The following is a 17,866-nucleotide window of genomic DNA, read 5'->3' on the forward strand; positions in this document are numbered from 1 at the left end:
TCCCCTCTTCTTCATGTCTCTTCTACATCAACACGTGTCCCCTCTTCTTCATGTCTCTTCTACATCAACACGTGTCCCCTCTTCTTCATGTCTCTTCTACATCAACACGTGTCCCCTCTTCTTCATGTCTCTTCTACATCAACACGTGTCCCCTCTTCTTCATGTCTCTTCTACATCAACATGTGTCCCCTCTTCTTCATGTCTCTTCTACATCAACACGTGTCCCCTCTTCTTCATGTCTCTTCTACATCACCATGTGTCCCCTCTTCTTCATGTCTCTTCTACATCAACACGTGTCCCCTCTTCTTCATGTCTCTTCCACATCAACATGTGTCCCCTCTTCTTCATGTCTCTTCCACATCAACATGTGTCCCCTCTGTGTAAAGAGACTCTGAAAGTTTCAGGAACAAAGATTCTCTCTCTTTTTGATCCATTTCTATAAAAACCTGTCTGAAAATGAGCTGATCAGATGTTGGCCACTTTATGATGTCATAACGATGTTTTAAATTGTGTAACCATTAATAAAGTACACTTACTCAAGAAAGTGAGGTGCTTGTACTTTACCTGATTATTTGTAATGTTATGCTACTTTATACTTCTACTCCACTACAGTTGGGAAGCCAATATTGTACTTTTTACTTTGTACTTTTTATGACCGCTTTAGTTTCTTTCCCGATTCAGATAATTAGCCAAAAATATAAATATCAACTAATAAATAAACAAATTGACATATAATTATGAGTTGAACCCGAAAGTCCTCGTGATTCTGACGCTGTTGTTAAACACTTGTAGCCCCTTCTATACAGGCTTTACAACAGTAAATAAAATCAGTTTCTACACATTTGAATCACCCATGAGGTCGTTCAGCGTTTCAAATGACACACAGGCGACCAAACGCATGATCCCATAAAGGCAGAGATAATAATCCTCAGTTTATATCAAAGTGACCTTTTTATTTAAGTGCTGCTGGTTTTTGGGTTTTTTCTTTATTATCCTTCGTGTTTCCCTTTGGGCTGTTCGCCCGTGTTTGTTCTTTGGTACAAATTAGCACGGCTTGGTTCTTCTCACATGACGATGGCATCCTCTGTTCGAGCCGACTTGGGGTCATTTTATTGCAAGCGTGAAGCTGGCATAACTTAACGAGCAAGTGGCTACAAGCAGTCGCCGTTTGATTTCATGTCAGTTCTGTTTTCAGTCGTTTCAAACGGCTAGAAGGGCGACTGCCAGACTAAACTCGGCTCTTTGTTCTTAAAAGGAAGAGCATTGCTTTAAACTCTGTTAAGTGTCTTTGTCAAATGGTGCCAGCATATTTGTCCCAAACTATTTTGTGGCCACAAGCCATTTTTTATTTTGGGGTTTATTTTGTTGGCAAAATATCTGTCTGGTGACTTCAAAGCCACACATTCATGACTGACTGCAGCTCTTTTGTTGAAAGGGAATGTTAATTAAATATATAAGTTTGATAGATTTTCAAATTCTGAAAAGCTAAGATTTCGACCTTTTAGGTAAATAAAATACAGGTTGTGTTTACCGTCTAAAAACAGAAGTCAATGTGACTCCTGGCCCTGTAATGCTTTTGGGGTGTTCCCTTAATTGTGTGTTATAGGTTTGTGTGCATGTAAATGGTCGACAAAGGCTACAATCCCAAGAACAGGGGAGTTTATTTGTGTCACAGTAGAGATAATAATAATAATAATAATAATTTCAATTTATATAACGCCTTTCACGAAACCCAAGGACGCTTTACAATGGGAAGTAACAAAACAAAAGGTAATAATAATCATACAGAGCAATAGCAGGAAATAAGTGACTGTATATTAGTTGAGATACAAATATCAACCTGAAAGTTAGCATAATCGGGTCCCTTTAATACAACTTTTTCAGTCCACATTTGAACTTGTTTTCCCTCTTCCTCAGAACTGCATTGCCACTCATGAATGCAACGGGATAGACATCATCATCGCTCTCATCCTCAATGACATCAACCCCCTGGGCAAGAAGCGGATGGATCTGGTGCTGGAGCTCAAAGTGAGTGATTATTGGGGGGGCGATAAACACTTAAAAAATGTTACACAAGGGGCGGTTTAGTCTCTTGAGATATTTCTTCTTAAAACACTTTTAATTCGCTTAACATTAGGGAGAGTTTCGAATATCAAAAGTGACATTTAAATGGAGAAATGAATCATTGAATTGGGCAGTTACATCACTGGAAACATAATTCTCCAGATATGATCAAGTAATTACAGGAAATGAAACGGTGTTGACATACATAAAGTCTGCCAAATATTTTATTTCAAGTACTAAGTAAGGAAGTAATATGAATTACATGACAAGCCCACAGGGAAAAGTAGGAATATTTACATATGAGATGCCCGTCTTTAATGGTGATGCATGTATTCCCCTGTTAGGACACACATGAACCTGATTCTGTTCGTGCTCTTATCTGCGCTCTCATCTTTTCCTAGAATAATGCCTCCAAGCTCCTTCTTGCAATTATGGAGAGTCGCCATGACAGCGAGAACGCAGAGAGGATCCTGTACAACATGAGGCCCAAAGAGCTGGTGCGTGAGACATCATGCAAATGCATTTCTGAGTCTTACATGGATGTTTTGTGACCGTGTGTATTCTTGGTATCCTTCACATATCCTGGAAGCATCTTTTTTGAGACTTCCTACAGTGTCGGGTCACAAAGCCCTATTTTCTGTTTTGTTGGGTTCGAAATAAACGAGACCTTTTAATAAAACGCAATGATATTTCCCTGACAGTCATTTTATATATGATTATACATATCAGTACATACATGTGTGAGAACGAGGTCTTCGTGGATGGATTCCTAAAAGGGTCCGGGCAGAGGCCGAGGGGCTGTAAGTATCAGGGACCGGCAAACGGACCACAAACAAACCGATAAACGAAAACATACGACTAAAGACAATTAAACCAACTTAAAGAGACGAAACATGACTACAGTGAGAGATGAGACGACTAAGACGAAACAGGAAAAGACCACAAAGAGACACAAAATGACCGGAAAGAAAGATAAGAACAAGCTACTATAGCTACAAAAAACAACACATAAAAGGGGCAACACAACAAAGATGACGACAAACTGAGACGAAACACCTACGAACAAAGAGACATGAGAAAACTACAGAGTCATGTGCCAACCTGGAACAGCCCTGACAATGACCACGGAGACGAAACGACTACGACCAGATGCAAACGAGCAGAAACACTAAAAAAAGACGCAAATCAAATCCAAAGAAACAGAAAATACAGCAAAGACATGAAACGACGACAAAGACACAACTCAAATATTACAGAGAGACAGAAAGAATTACAACATGACACAACACCCAGAGAGATATGAACCGAGGCAACATGAGAGCTGCTGCGCGTGATATCATTCAAATCAATATTACACTCTAATGGATGTTATGTGTTTCCCCGCAGGTGGAAGTGATCAAAAAGGCCTACATGCAGGGGGAGATCGAGGTGGAGGAGCCGCAGGAGGGGGAGGACGGAGAGGATGAGCACGCGGCATCCCCACGCAACGTCGGGCATAATATCTACATCTTAGCGCATCAGGTAAGCCACTAGCTTTCTGTAGCACCAGCGAGGAAGTGTTAGTTCAGTAGCACACGCACGGCAACATGATGCAGAACATACATGCATTTACAGTGGCGTTACTGTCAGTGTGTCGTTTCCTGTGGCAGCTAAAGACGTGTGAGACTTCGGCCCCTCGACACTCGTCTCCTCTCGTTCAGCAGCCCTCAGGCTCTGCACCGCGCAAACGGTGTCTTTTTGAAAACGTGATTTCAGGAACGACTGCAATTATAGTTGTGCAACAGCCGCTATCAATACACACCCCGCAGCCTTCTGGTTGGATGCACGGAACATTGTGCACTCGCAGGAAGAATACATAGCACGTCCTGTACCCGGACGCTAAGTAGGGGCAGTGTTGGCTCAGAGAGGCGACACGTGCACGAGTTACCATGCGTGAACACATGCAAGGCAAACACTTTTTGATTTGTTTCGTTCATGGTATGCACAACTTGATGTATAACTATTTACAAAACATGTCTCTATAAACACACCATACCGAAAAGGAGCAGGGAGAAGAAAATAATCTTATATTACCGCCCCTTTCTCAAAACACATAATTATAAATAGAAATGGATGGTCTGTCCTTCGTATTTTCTTATTCACAGCCACACATAACAGTATCGTAGGGAAATAAGAGAAACACAAAGACGTACAAAAAAATACTTAGTTCCCACTTGACAGTTAACGCAAAGAAACAACAACAACAAACAACAACACCAAAACATCACATGTACAAGGAAAAGTGCAACTGAGTCCCACTGGAGTAGAAGGGGGAAAGCGGCGCATAATAATAATATAATAATAATACACTTTATTTGTATTGCAACTTTCATGCACAAAGCAGCCCAAAGTGCTTTACAGAAAACATTACAACAATATTAAAAATAATACTAAAGTGAATAAAACATCTGCGGTGATAGATAATATGTTCAAATAAAACGATTTAAAAAATAAAATGTAAGTTAAAAGCAATACAGAAAGAAAGTACAGTAAAACAACAATTTCCCCACGGGGGATTAATAAAGTATATCAAAATCAAATCAAAAAAAAAAAAAAACATGGACAATGATAATAGTGACAATTCAAAGTTAACCCAAATTAAAAGATAGGTTTTTAATAATGATGATGTGATGGATCTGTTGATCATTGATTCGATGCCGTCTGTTGTCTTTTCAGTTGGCGCGTCACAACAAGGAGCTGCAGGCGATGCTGAAGCCGGGGGGAACGTACGGAGAGGGCGACGAGGCCCTGGAGTTCTACGCCAAACACACGGCGCAGATTGAGGTCAGTGGACAGGACTGTAGTGTACTGCGCCGTTTAGCACGTCCTGCTGTCTTTCCTAGTACTTGTTTTACTTTGAAGTGTCACTGAAAAATAATCGAAATTGTCAGCTACCAATTCTTGTGAAACATTGACATTTCTACACGCTCTAATGCCGCACATGTTTTAATACATAGAAAAAAATGAATATCGTACTTTTCGGACTATAAAGCGCACCTGCATATACGCCGCAGCAGCTAAAGTGTCCGTCTGTCTTGCTCTCGTTCTGTCTCTCGGTTCCACTTTTACTTTGGCGCGCGACCTGTCTCACTCTTTTCCGGCCTCCAGCTTTTCCTGCTGGAGCCGCCCCTTAGAGGTGGCGGGCGGGGACCGGTCCTAGAGCCCATAGTGTTAAAGGTGGTTAATTTTACCTGTAAAATCCATAGATTTAGGAGGTTCCCTAGTGGCCGCTAGCTGTACAACAAAAATGGGGGGGGGGAAGTCGCGGCTTATAGTCTGAAAAGTACGGTATATATCAGCAAGCTCCCCCAGATTTTAGGACTTTTTAAATTGTAAAGGTTTACTGAAAAATGATTATAATGTTGCTATTGCAGGGCAGCCAACTCTCAACTCTCCCGCCACACTTCCCTTGCTCAAAGTTCAAACCCACAAAAACAAAACGAAGCAACACGACAGAAACCCCTCCCAAAAGCTGTCACCCCAACTGCCAAGTCTTATAAAAATGCACCGACTACACCGTATCTGAATCTCACTCCAAAGTCAAATGGAAACTCCGCCCTGCAATTATCTGCCCACTGTGTGAGATCAAGTGCAGGACGTCAGCTGCAGGGAATTAGTACATGTTTTTGCATTGACACGAGACACATATGAGGTGTTTGTTGGCCTCAGGCCTGTCCTACGGATCCAGTTCAACAGACCCTGGATACGTTTGAGTTATCGGGCTTAACTAACCCAAAACAAACGCGATCTCGCTAAGATGCCGCGGACTGTACGTAATGTTACTCTGATCCGGCTACTTATGTTGTGGCAGATATTGAAGTAAGCTTTCTTAACGCTAATGTTATAATAGTCAGATTGCTCTGATCTTCAGGTGATATTCTATTCATGTTCACGTTCACACAGTCGGTGATTTTTGCCGGCAGTTTAAACTGTATTTCCTTTCTCCTGTAATATGACTTGGTCGCTTTAAACTCCACACACTGAGCCCTGATTGGTCAGCAGGCGGTGCTTTCACCGAGTTGATCTCTTATCCTGGAACCGGAGCAGGCTAGCCGTTTAGCATAAGTTACCATGGAGATCCAGCCCGCTAAGAAGTGAACCAGCGTCGTAGGACCGGAAACCCAGAGTTAACCCTGAAGATGGCTCGCTAAGCGAATATCCGGCTTCGTAGTGCAGGCCTCTGCTCTCAAGTGCCGGCCACCATCGACCTTTGGAATGTGTTCACGCTTTCCTTGAAAGGAGGAATGCCGACTGTTGACTCTGTTCTGTTCCGTCGCTGTTTGCACAGTTTATCAGCCTCCATCTAAAGGAAGCAGTGCTTTTATTTGTATTGTACGGTATGTGACAATAACAAGGAAGATGTCTTGAATAAATGATCTGTAAAGACGTGTTTTGAAGAGAGCAGCACGTGTCGTCACGTTTTGGTCTCAGAGTGTGTCTGTTGTCTCTTTCTGTGGTGTGCTGCAGATTGTGCGCCTAGATCGCACCATGGAGCAGATCGTGTTCCCCGTGCCAAACATCTGCGAGTTCCTCACAAACGAGTCCAAGCTGCGTGTTTACTACACCACGGAGCGCGACGAGCAAGGCAGTAAGATCAATGACTTCTTCCTGAGCGCCGAGGATCTCTTCAACGAGATGAACTGGCAGAAGAAGCTGCGAGGCACCCAAGAGGCGACTGGAGACGCAAACACGGTTCCCTGTGCGTATACTTCCTCACTCTCTATGTCCTGTGGTTTCATGGTGTACTTCCTGTCCTGTTGCATCCCTGCAGGAACCCCCTCTTCCAAAGGGCTCCGTCACGTATATACATATTAGGTTAGAGGAAGAAGTCACCCACAAGATGGTCATGTGCAGTGCTGGAAAGTAACTTACTACTTTGACTCAAGTGCAGTTTCGAGGTACTTCAGTATTTCCATTTGATAGCAATATATACTTCTTCTCCACTACAATTTAGTATCACATATTGTACATTTAAGATAAGATAAGATGGACCTTTATTAATCCACATTCTGTAGTTGAACAGCAACAGGGAAAGGATGAAAAACAGCACAGATTCCCAATCATCATTGACTTACTATGTGCAGATTCATATCATTATTTGTTTTACATTAGTTGATTTCTGAACTTTAAAACAGCCCATTAATAACTAGTATTTCTACACTGTGGTATTATTGCTTTCACTTTCTAAATATATCTAGTTCTGCCTCCACTTTTGATCTTTGTAAAGAAATGACTCGCCCCATATGCCCTTGGATTCTTGTGTGAAGAGGAAGAGGAGTCAGAATTCCCCGATGTCACTTTGGCAATTTGCCAACTCAAGGTTTAGTAACGTGTCCCAGACTTCCTCCACACCTCCCATGTGATCATTAGATACACATGCTTCAGCCACCAATGAAAACTATGTGGAGACTCGTCATTGGAACGCTACGGCATTGTACGTCTATTTCTGTGGCGTAAACATCCATGGAAACCTTGATAAAGATCACACGGCAAAAATATGACGACAAAAACAAATCATGCATTCGGACGATACTCCCTCAGGTCTCACACGTTTGATTTCACCGGTCAGTTGTTCAAACCAGAACAATCTCACGGTTAAGCTGCATGAATCAACAAAAGACGATGTTTACGGCCAAAACTTGACTTCAAAAATGTTAACTAATAATAACAATGTATAACTATTCATCATCACCTGGTTTAAAGTCAACTAGAAATCTGTCATCGAGGCTGCCTTTGTGTTTTTTCAAACGGTTACCGATTGCGTCATCGCTGCCACCCGAAGCCCAATCCGCCTGTAATGCTTATACATACGAGCAAACAGGATTAACACATTTCTCTAAACCACAATCAATTGTAAACAAAGACTCACTCTAAAAATGTGAACGTGAGAAAGGGGCTGCGCTCTGATCCCTTAACTCTGATCCCTTAACTCTGAACGCTGGAGGAGTGGAAGTGCAGCTTGATAAGAACCTTTTATATAGATTACTGTGACACCTGGAACCATGTTAGTTGATGTACGTAAGGCAGGATTGCATGACAACATGTTTTCTATAGAGACGTGTTTTTCAGCCAGGAGAGAATGATGTGTGTGAGTGTGTTGCAGTGGATGATGAACACGGTAGTTGCGGTCGGTACACACACCGTCTTTTGTTGCAAGCCCATTCACAAGTCTCATCTTTGTAATTATCCTGATATCACCGTTAGGTTCCTTTATTTGTGTAATTCTGGAAACATATGTAAAGGCAAATTAATTGTTTTCGGACAGGATTAAGTAGTGTAGTATTAACCTTTACATAATCCCTCATTTGAGTCTGTAGCCACTTCATAAAGGGAAGCTGGAAACAGTGAAGCATGGACACACTGGTGTAAAGAGGTCGCACGTGTGGAATGCTTTGTTTTGTCTGGAGAACGATAGACGTTTTTTATTTGTATTCCTGTCTTATGATAAGCAAAATCAGGACAGTCAACGTTGACGGCAAAGATAGCCGTAACATAACAGGGAAAAATCAGGATTCACTCTTGATTTGTAATTTAGTAGGATTAATAGATCAATCTGTTTCATCCACCTGACAGTTTGAGGTCATGATTAGTTTCACATCTTACTCTTAAAGCTCCTGCAGGCTCAACCTCACCGAGCAAACATCAAAGCAGTTCAGTGCAAACGGGACACAGTAGCTGCCATGTCAGCATGCGAGGGATCGGCAACATGAGACGGGAGAAACTGCTCACAGATGATCCAGAAAAAGATTGTGTGGGAAATGTTTCATAGCATCGTGCTGCAGAGCTCCAGGCTCAGACCCTGACCCACGCTGAACCCATCTCCATCAATGGGACCCATGGTGTGTTATCATGTGTGTTCAGGGGGAAAGCCCCATGGGTTGGCAAGGTATTGCACTACCTTGCCAACAGAGCATATAACTAATGCATTGTAACGCAAGGCAAGGCAAGGCAAGGCAAGGCAAGGCAAGGCAAGGCAAGGCAAGGCAAGGCAAGGCAAGGCAAGGCAAGGCAAGGCAAGGCAAGGCAAGGCAAGGCAAGGCAAGGCAAGGCAAGGCAAGGCAAGGCAAGGCAAGGCAAGGCAAGGCAAGGCAAGGCAAGGCAATGCAAAGTGCTTTAGAAAATGAAAGACATTAAAACACACACCAAACAACCTCCATAATATTTGATGTAACTATAACGTATACATTTAGTTACGGTTATGTCACGCAACCAATCACTTATACTAACCCTAGGACTTTGCTATCGTTAGCTAGCTAAGCTGATGTTCGAAGCAAACTATTGCTATTTTCAGGACATCAACAACAAGCAAAACAATGTCCAAAAGCTAAATGTAATTATTTAAGCTTTGAACCATACTTTATTTTTGCTAACGCCATTAGCATAGCTCGCTAACTCACCCAAACTCATAAGGTTAGTACGGCTAACTATTATTTATTTTAGCTAACTATGTTCATAAAGTCAACATGTAAAGGTGGCATTGTTTAACTTGGTGTTATTCGTGGAGGTTGTGTGGCTTTTTCAAACGGACGAAAGCATGACATCTTGTCCGGATCATTGTCTCGGTGTACCCTATTTCAGATTTCACTTTTCCTCAGGACCGGGAAGGAGCTTTTTCAGCTTCTCCAAATGTATACGAGGAATATCATATGTCTTTAAACTAACATTTGTTTTCTCACTTTAATAGTACAGGACTAAACCCTATGTTGAGTTATTCTTAGCGCCCCTTGTTGATTCTGCCAGTTACTGCGGTGAAGTAGCCGTGTGTTGTGGCTCGTCCCGTGGTCAGGCCTGAAGGAGGACAGTTTGTGTATGATGTGATTGCACGTGACGACAATCATCCCCTCTCTCCTCTCTAAAGGAATCATCACAGCAGTACATAATATTGTTCCGCTGCTGTGATGGATGTAGTGACTTTGGAGGCTAAAAGTCCCCCCCGGCAGTTCTTCTTTTCTCATAAACAGTCATAAACAGCTCAAAATAGCATTGGCGCGATACTGATCTCCTGACCGAGGTCTGAGTAGGCTGTGTGTGCGTGTGGAAAGTGTTTGGTGTGTGCATGACAACTGGTTGTGTGTACTCAAGCAGATGAGATTATTGTGTTTCACCACAAATGTAATGCTTTTTTTTCATATCAAATTAATCTGCACTCAACTTTGTCCAGCTGATAAAAGACGGAAAATAAGTCGTGTAGCTGATCAGAAACATGACGGACAGTAGCGACTGACATTTGAAGCAAATCATGAAAGAAAATATCCTCAATATGGGGTATCAATTATACAGCCGTTTGACTGAAATGACTTGTGTGTGAAACACAGATCGGTGGGATGGACTGCTGACTCCTGTGAAGTTATTACATGCATTATGCTTCATGTGTTGCACTGATAATGACACTGTGCATTTCAACACCCTTCTCCAGCTCAGCCCATCCTGTACTGGTGCTCCAGGAACATGTCCTTCTGGAGCAGCATCTCCTTCAACCTGGCTGTCCTCATGAACCTGCTCGTGGCCTTCTTCTACCCTCTGGAGGGCGTCCGAGGAGGTCAGTCTGCTGAAGTCTATTCCTTTTTAATCTTTCCTTAAAGGTCACCTATTATGCAACATCCACTTTGTCCCGTCTCTTCTACATCAACATGTGTCCCCTCTTCTTCATGTCTCTTCTACATCAACATGTGTCCCCTCTTCTTCATGTCTCTTCTACATCAACATGTGTCCCCTCTTCTTCATGTCTCTTCTACATCAACATGTGTCCCCTCTTCTTCATGTCTCTTCTACATCAACATGTGTCCCCTCTTCTTCATGTCTCTTCTACATCAACATGTGTCCCCTCTTCTTCATGTCTCTTCTACATCAACATGTGTCCCCTCTTCGTCATGTCTACTCTACATCAACATGTGTCCCCTCTTCTTCATGTCTCTTCTACATCAACATGTGTCCCCTCTTCTCCATGTCTCTTCTACATCAACATGTGTCCCCTCTTCTTCATGTCTCTTCTACATCAACATGTGTCCCCTCTTCTTCATGTCTCTTCTACATCAACATGTGTCCCCTCTTCTTCATGTCTCTTCTACATCACCATGTGTCCCCTCTTCTTCATGTCTCTTCTACATCAACATGTGTCCCCTCTTCTTCATGTCTCTTCTACATCAACATGTGTCCCCTCTTCTTCATGTCTCTTCTACATCAACATGTGTCCCCTCTTCTTCATGTCTCTTCTACATCAACATGTGTCCCCTCTTCTTCATGTCTCTTCTACATCAACATGTGTCCCCTCTTCTTCATGTCTCTTCTACATCAACATGTGTCCCCTCTTCTTCATGTCTCTTCTACATCAACATGTGTCCCCTCTTCTTCATGTCTCTTCTACATCAACATGTGTCCCCTCTTCTTCATGTCTCTTCTACATCAACATGTGTCCCCTCTTCTTCATGTCTCTTCTACATCAACATGTGTCCCCTCTTCTTCATGTCTCTTCTACATCAACATGTGTCCCCTCTTCTCTCATGTCTCTTCTACATCAACATGTGTCCCCTCTTCTCTTCATGTCTCTTCTACATCAACATGTGTCCCCTCTTCTTCATGTCTCTTCTACATCAACATGTGTCCCCTCTTCTTCATGTCTCTTCTACATCAACATGTGTCCCCTCTTCTTCATGTCTCTTCTACATCAACATGTGTCCCCTCTTCTCCATGTCTCTTCTACATCAACATGTGTCCCCTCTTCTCCATGTCTCTTCTACATCAACATGTGTCCCCTCTTCTCATGTCTCTTCTACATCAACATGTGTCCCCTCTTCCTCATGTCTCTTCTACATCAACATGTGTCCCCTCTTCTTCATGTCTCTTCTACATCAACATGTGTCCCCTCTTCTTCATGTCTCTTCTACATCAACATGTGTCCCCTCTTCTTCATGTCTCTTCTACATCAACATGTGTCCCCTCTTCTTCATGTCTCTTCTACATCAACATGTGTCCCCTCTTCTCCATGTCTCTTCTACATCAACATGTGTCCCCTCTTCTCCATGTCTCTTCTACATCAACATGTGTCCCCTCTTCTTCATGTCTCTTCTACATCAACATGTGTCCCCTCTTCTTCATGTCTCTTCTACATCAACATGTGTCCCCTCTTCTTCATGTCTCTTCTACATCAACATGTGTCCCCTCTTCTTCATGTCTCTTCTACATCAACATGTGTCCCCTCTTCTTCATGTCTCTTCTACATCAACATGTGTCCCCTCTTCTTCATGTCTCTTCTACATCAACATGTGTCCCCTCTTCTTCATGTCTCTTCTACATCAACACGTGTCCCCTCTTCTTCATGTCTCTTCTACATCAACATGTGTCCCCTCTTCTTCATGTCTCTTCTACATCAACATGTGTCCCCTCTTCTTCATGTCTCTTCTACATCAACATGTGTCCCCTCTTCTTCATGTCTCTTCTACATCAACATGTGTCCCCTCTTCTTCATGTCTCTTCTACATCACCATGTGTCCTCTCTTCTCCATGTCTCTTCTACATCAACATGTGTCCCCTCTTCTTCATGTCTCTTCTACATCAACATGTGTCCCCTCTTCTTCATGTCTCTTCTACATCAACATGTGTCCCCTCTTCTCCATGTCTCTTCTACATCAGCATGTGTCCCCTCTTATTCATGTCTCTTCTACATCAACATGTGTCCCCTCTGTGGAAAGAGACTCTGAAAGTTTCAGGAACAAAGATTCTCTCTCTTTTTGATCCATTTCTATGAAAACCTGTCTGAAAATGAGCTGATCAGATTTTGGCCACTTTATGATGTCATAACGATGTGTTGTCTTGAGTAACCATTAGCCAATCAGCAACCAAGGTAACCCCCCCCCCCCCCCCCCTTATCACCTGAATCTCCTCCTAGAGCACCGTTGAGTTCTTTGTAACCAAATGTCTCTCAGAGGGGCGTGGGGAGGGGCTCCTTGTTTTCATCTAAAGTAACAGACAGAGAATCAGCACTTTGGAAACAGGGCTGAAACAGAGGGGATTATGGGTAATGCTGCAATGATCTGTTTGGTGTATTGAGGATAAACACTATAATAGCCCTTTATTACCGGTGAACAAAAGGTTAATGAGATCTTCTGTTTACGTGCAATGCGGTTTCCACGATAAGTGCGACTTTAACAGCTCCGGAAATGTGTGTGTGGCATAAACAATAACTGGCAAAGACAGGGGTGTGTCAGGAGGCCTAATACATATTGTGCGTCACCGGAATCCTGTGCGGCGAAGATGAAAGATAAAGGGAATTGGATGTTTACGCCTTCTAGGTAAGGCCGTATAAAGTTTTATTGGTATTAAAGGATTATAAATAGTTTCTGAAGCCAACTGGCAGACACAGCCTTTCAACAGTGACTTCCTGGTGTGAAGACGGCAACACCTTTCTCTTCTGTGTCTGTAAGTAATGCAATGAATGGTAACACTGTCTTTGAAGACCAACATGAAGACCTGAGAAATGTTGGACTCAAGCATGTCTCAGAGGTGAGACGCAGACACCGTTACAGCTGATTGCGATTTATTTGAAAAGGTACTAGTTAGAGAACACGTCGAGCTTACCAGACCTCTGCAGCCAGTTGTGGTTAGCCGCTGTTCGGCAACTAATGAAGGTGCCGGGTGAAATCATTTGGAGACTAAAATAAACTATCTCTGGTTATTGTCCATCTTAAATCAAGCAATGTTAAAGGCATGCCTTGCTAAATCTCTGAAGCACTCATTGTAGGAGATGTTTTCTGCAACCATGACTTCAGATCTCTCTCCAAAATAATCATGAACTGTTTCAATCTGAGAGCTCTCCGCAGAAGATGGAGTGCAGTCACGAGGATGTTACACGTGTTTCCTTGCATACCTCCTGATGTGACTTGAGCAATAGCATCCAAACATGTTTTCATTCAGTCCATGTATTTATAGCAGTTGGCATGTGATCAGAACGACAGACCGAAGATGCATTATTCATTGTCATTGTGTACAGAGCACTGTGTGCACTCGTGCTTGTGGTTTGGGTGTAGCCTCACACCTCCCGACGTGTGGAGGTGTGAAGAGAATGTAATCTTAACGGAAGATTTTAATCTCGACCTGCGGTGCCATCACAAAGGACCGAGATGGATTTGTCTTGGCTGTAAGGATCTGAACTGTTATTGGATACTTGACCTTTGTTACAGATGTCTGGTGTCATGCTCACACTGTTCCAGGTCGTGTCCTTTTCCCCATACTATCAGAAGAGCTAGCAGGAGATGGCACACCATGCTTCTCACCGTGGAGAATACCACTAAAAGGGACCCCTACATGATAAGATTCAATTAGCTTTACTCTTACGAAAGCCACAACAGTGCCTGCTTGAATTCAAACGTCCTCTATGGATCTGAATGTTCTGCCTGTTGCATTGCAGCAGGGAAAGGAAAGGTCAGTGTAATCATCATCTCTCAACCCATCGACTATCGGACTGACGGAGTTAATTTTCTGTCCAGCGGATATCCAGATAAACATTTCCCGGAGAAAACATTGTTTACATTTCGATTAGCCACTTGAGAAGCAAGGATGGAGTTGGAGTTGAGAAATTGCATCTCCGACCGGATTGAAATGGCCAGAATACATTTGTTAAACATGTTGTTATCTGATTAAAAGACTTGCACCCCAGACTTGTTCAAGACACACACAAGAAAAAACACAAAACAAACATTTGCGAAACGTCCTTTTGTAAAAACATGATACATATTTAAAATCTAATTTAAGCCGCATTACTTCAGTATCTCATCGTCCTATCCTTCTGTCACTTTCATTATGGTAACAATGTGTTAAAATTATCATCTCTGGTCAGCTATAAAATATCAATGAATCGTGGTTTTCATCATAATAATAAAAAATATCTGACCCTGGAGAATTCAAATGACATTGCCGTCTTAAATATATTTTGATAAATGTATACATTACATACAAAACAACTCTCCAAGTCAGAGTTTTGTCATTAGAAAGCAAACGATATATAATTCATTTAAAATAAGCTAATTTTTCCAAGAATTCCAAAACCTAAAAAACAAGGTAATTGAGTTTCTTTCTGGGATCAACATATTTGACCTTTTCACCCAAACCCATATTAACCCCTGATCAGTCAGGCTGTGTCAGGTGGCCAAACTGTCCAGATTTGATTTGGGAAAATCCTCTGGTGTTGGGTCACAAGATGGGACTTTAGAGAAATAATATGAATTCAAAGGCATACGTCTAAGTCAGGGGTCTGCAACCCGCGGCTCTTTAAGCCCTCTGCTCTGGGAGCTTAGACACAAATAAGTATTTGTAGGACTATTCAAATTGTCTGCATGGTTGAAAATGTTTCGTATCTTGTATTTTGAGGGATATGTGAAACATAAATAAAACGGTTTAATTAGGTCAACTAAAATATGCGTCACATATCCTGCTACGGTCCCGCGCCAGCGCCTTTTCTTGCAGACGAATAACCTGACCCTATGAGCAAACTATGGATAAACCAAAGAAAATAAAAGTATCGGAGGAACACAGGATTATATTATATATTCTTTCACAGCAAACGATGCTGGCTATCAAAGGTGCTGCAGCCTTTACGTATCAAGGCGAAACACGGAAGAGGAAGACAGCTGACGATCTTCAGTCATAATTCAGGGTAGGTAATTCACTTCAGAAACACTCTTTGTTATATTCCATGGAATGTTCTTAACATCCCGATAGCAATGAATACATTAAATGCTTTGAAAATAAATACATAAAAAAAACGTCATCTGTGGAAGCCGTGGCGCTGTAAAAAGCACGACCAATCGTCTGAGCCGGCCCGGCTAAAATAACTGGATGGCCTACCTGCCTGTCAGCCTTCCATCTGGGCACAAACTTATCTCGTGCCCTCGTTGGTCATGTGCGCGTTCGTGTTGAAGGAGGGGCTCTGTGAGGAAGTCTGAAGGAAGGGGCAGATTTTTTCGGTTGTGTGTACTTTTCAAATTCCAGCGCACTCGAGCTGGTTTCTCCATCCTTACCTACCCTACCTTAACTCTTTTTAGGGTGCAGTTATGTTTTATTTAAGTGGGTCAATTTTAATTGTATTTATTTCTTCAAATGTGCAGAGGACTCTCCAAGTGCTGTGTTTAATTTATTTTAAAGTATGCCTGTGTATTTTTTTGTATTCTCCTTATATTAGTTTATTATTAGAGGTAAACAGTTTTCTATAATGTAATAAATAATAAATACAAAAAAGCTGTAGTTTTTGTCTATGATATAACAAATTATATACAACTTTAGAAGCTATCAAGCTATCAAATATGTTTTACGGCTCCAGACAAAAATAAATGTTGGAAAAGGGGGCAAAATGGCTCTTTTGGTCAAAGAGGTTGCAGACCCCTGGTCTACGTGAAACCAACAACAGAATGCTTTTTGTGACAACCGGAGCATGTTTTCACATGCAGTTTCAGCTTTCCGTTTGTTTTGCTTTCTCTTAATCCTTTCAGTTGTTTTTCTTAGTTCTCCTTGAGGGCAGTATTTGTGGGGATGTGAAAAGCCGCAGCCAATAAGGCCCGCATTGTTCCAGTGCGGAGTAGCAGAAAGAAGACACACATTGTGATCCGCATACACTTTCAATTGTTCTATGTGGGGTCAAACGGCGAGGTCCCTTTTGTTTGAACGTCCTCACAGCGGTGTAGAAGAGAGGGAGAAAAATAATAACCGAGATTGTTAGCATAGCTCCGGCAACTTCATGGGGTTTGAAGTGTCAAAGGTCTTCTGGGAGCTTAACAGTTCATTCCAGGACACTGAAGTCGTGTAAAAAGAAAACTCAGCCACTGTTAAGTTGCTCAATGGTGAATATTCAATGTCTACACGCATGCACGCACACACGTTCACACTGCGTCCCCAATTCACATGCGCTTCCTGTTAATATTCAAGCCACCTGTCTGTAAACCATGTTAGATCCAGACTCCTCCAGCTAACTTAATTTGGACTTAATTAAGACAGTGTAATAGCTTTTAAAGGTATGCGTGTAGATTGTATGGGGAAGTTAAACTCCAGGAAATCCCCTGATTGTTGTATCAGCTGCACGCCTCCTTCTCATGTCCGTCAGTGGATGTTTCCTCTACGTGGTTTGTTTGAAGGTAAACTGTGGTTGGGAGCTTTTCCAAGTAGTGGTCGGATGTGCTGGAGTCTTAGAAAAAGAAACAAAAAACGTGACCAACTCCAGGTTGTACATTGTTTGTAGGTTAAAGGGATAGTGTGGATGCTTTTAAGTGGGGTTGATGGGATTATTATCCATAGTCTTTGTATCCTTGGCAGTTTCATCCAATTTGGAGAAACGGAGGAGTACTGACTAGGGATGCCAGCGATTATTCGAATATTCGCTACAGTCTCCATAATCGAATATTATTTTTTATGGCTTAGGGACCAAAACCAAACCAAACCAAAAAAAAACAAAATATATATAAATATATATATGCTAATAATCGAATAATCGATTATTATTCGCCAAGGCTGCCGAATAATCGATTTTGATCATGGTCAGTTTCTGGCAACCCTAGTACTGACACGGGAGCAGAGCCGCTGTGGACAGAGGCGGCAGCAAAATATATTCTAGCTTCATAAAAGAAAAGCCCACTTAAAAGAACCATGTCATTGTGTTTTCTGTATTTGGAATGTGTTCACGCCTTCACCTTGCTGTCAGGTAGCCCTTTCCAACCTCTCAGATTAATGTATGTTATCTATTCTACCTTCAAAGCAATCCGTCTCCTTCGGGCAATACAGA

General features: G+C 42.2%; 1 protein-coding gene across 4 annotated transcripts in view; it reads left to right on the top strand.

Moving 5' to 3' along the window:
- The window catches only part of itpr1b (inositol 1,4,5-trisphosphate receptor, type 1b), a 144,256-nt gene that overhangs the window by 96,010 nt on the left and 30,380 nt on the right, over positions 1-17,866 (top strand). For all 4 annotated transcript variants that reach the window (XM_034082656.1, XM_071203053.1, XM_071203055.1 and 1 more), the window contains 6 exons: positions 1,918-2,028; positions 2,466-2,561; positions 3,451-3,585; positions 4,780-4,887; positions 6,571-6,802; positions 10,520-10,642. In XM_034082656.1, the coding sequence (XP_033938547.1) occupies positions 1,918-2,028; positions 2,466-2,561; positions 3,451-3,585; positions 4,780-4,887; positions 6,571-6,802; positions 10,520-10,642 (805 nt within the window). The remainder of the gene's footprint in view (positions 1-1,917; positions 2,029-2,465; positions 2,562-3,450; positions 3,586-4,779; positions 4,888-6,570; positions 6,803-10,519; positions 10,643-17,866) is intronic.

Source organism: Pseudochaenichthys georgianus, chromosome 5 (assembly GCF_902827115.2).
Source record: "Pseudochaenichthys georgianus chromosome 5, fPseGeo1.2, whole genome shotgun sequence".
Classification (NCBI taxonomy): domain Eukaryota; kingdom Metazoa; phylum Chordata; class Actinopteri; order Perciformes; family Channichthyidae; genus Pseudochaenichthys; species Pseudochaenichthys georgianus.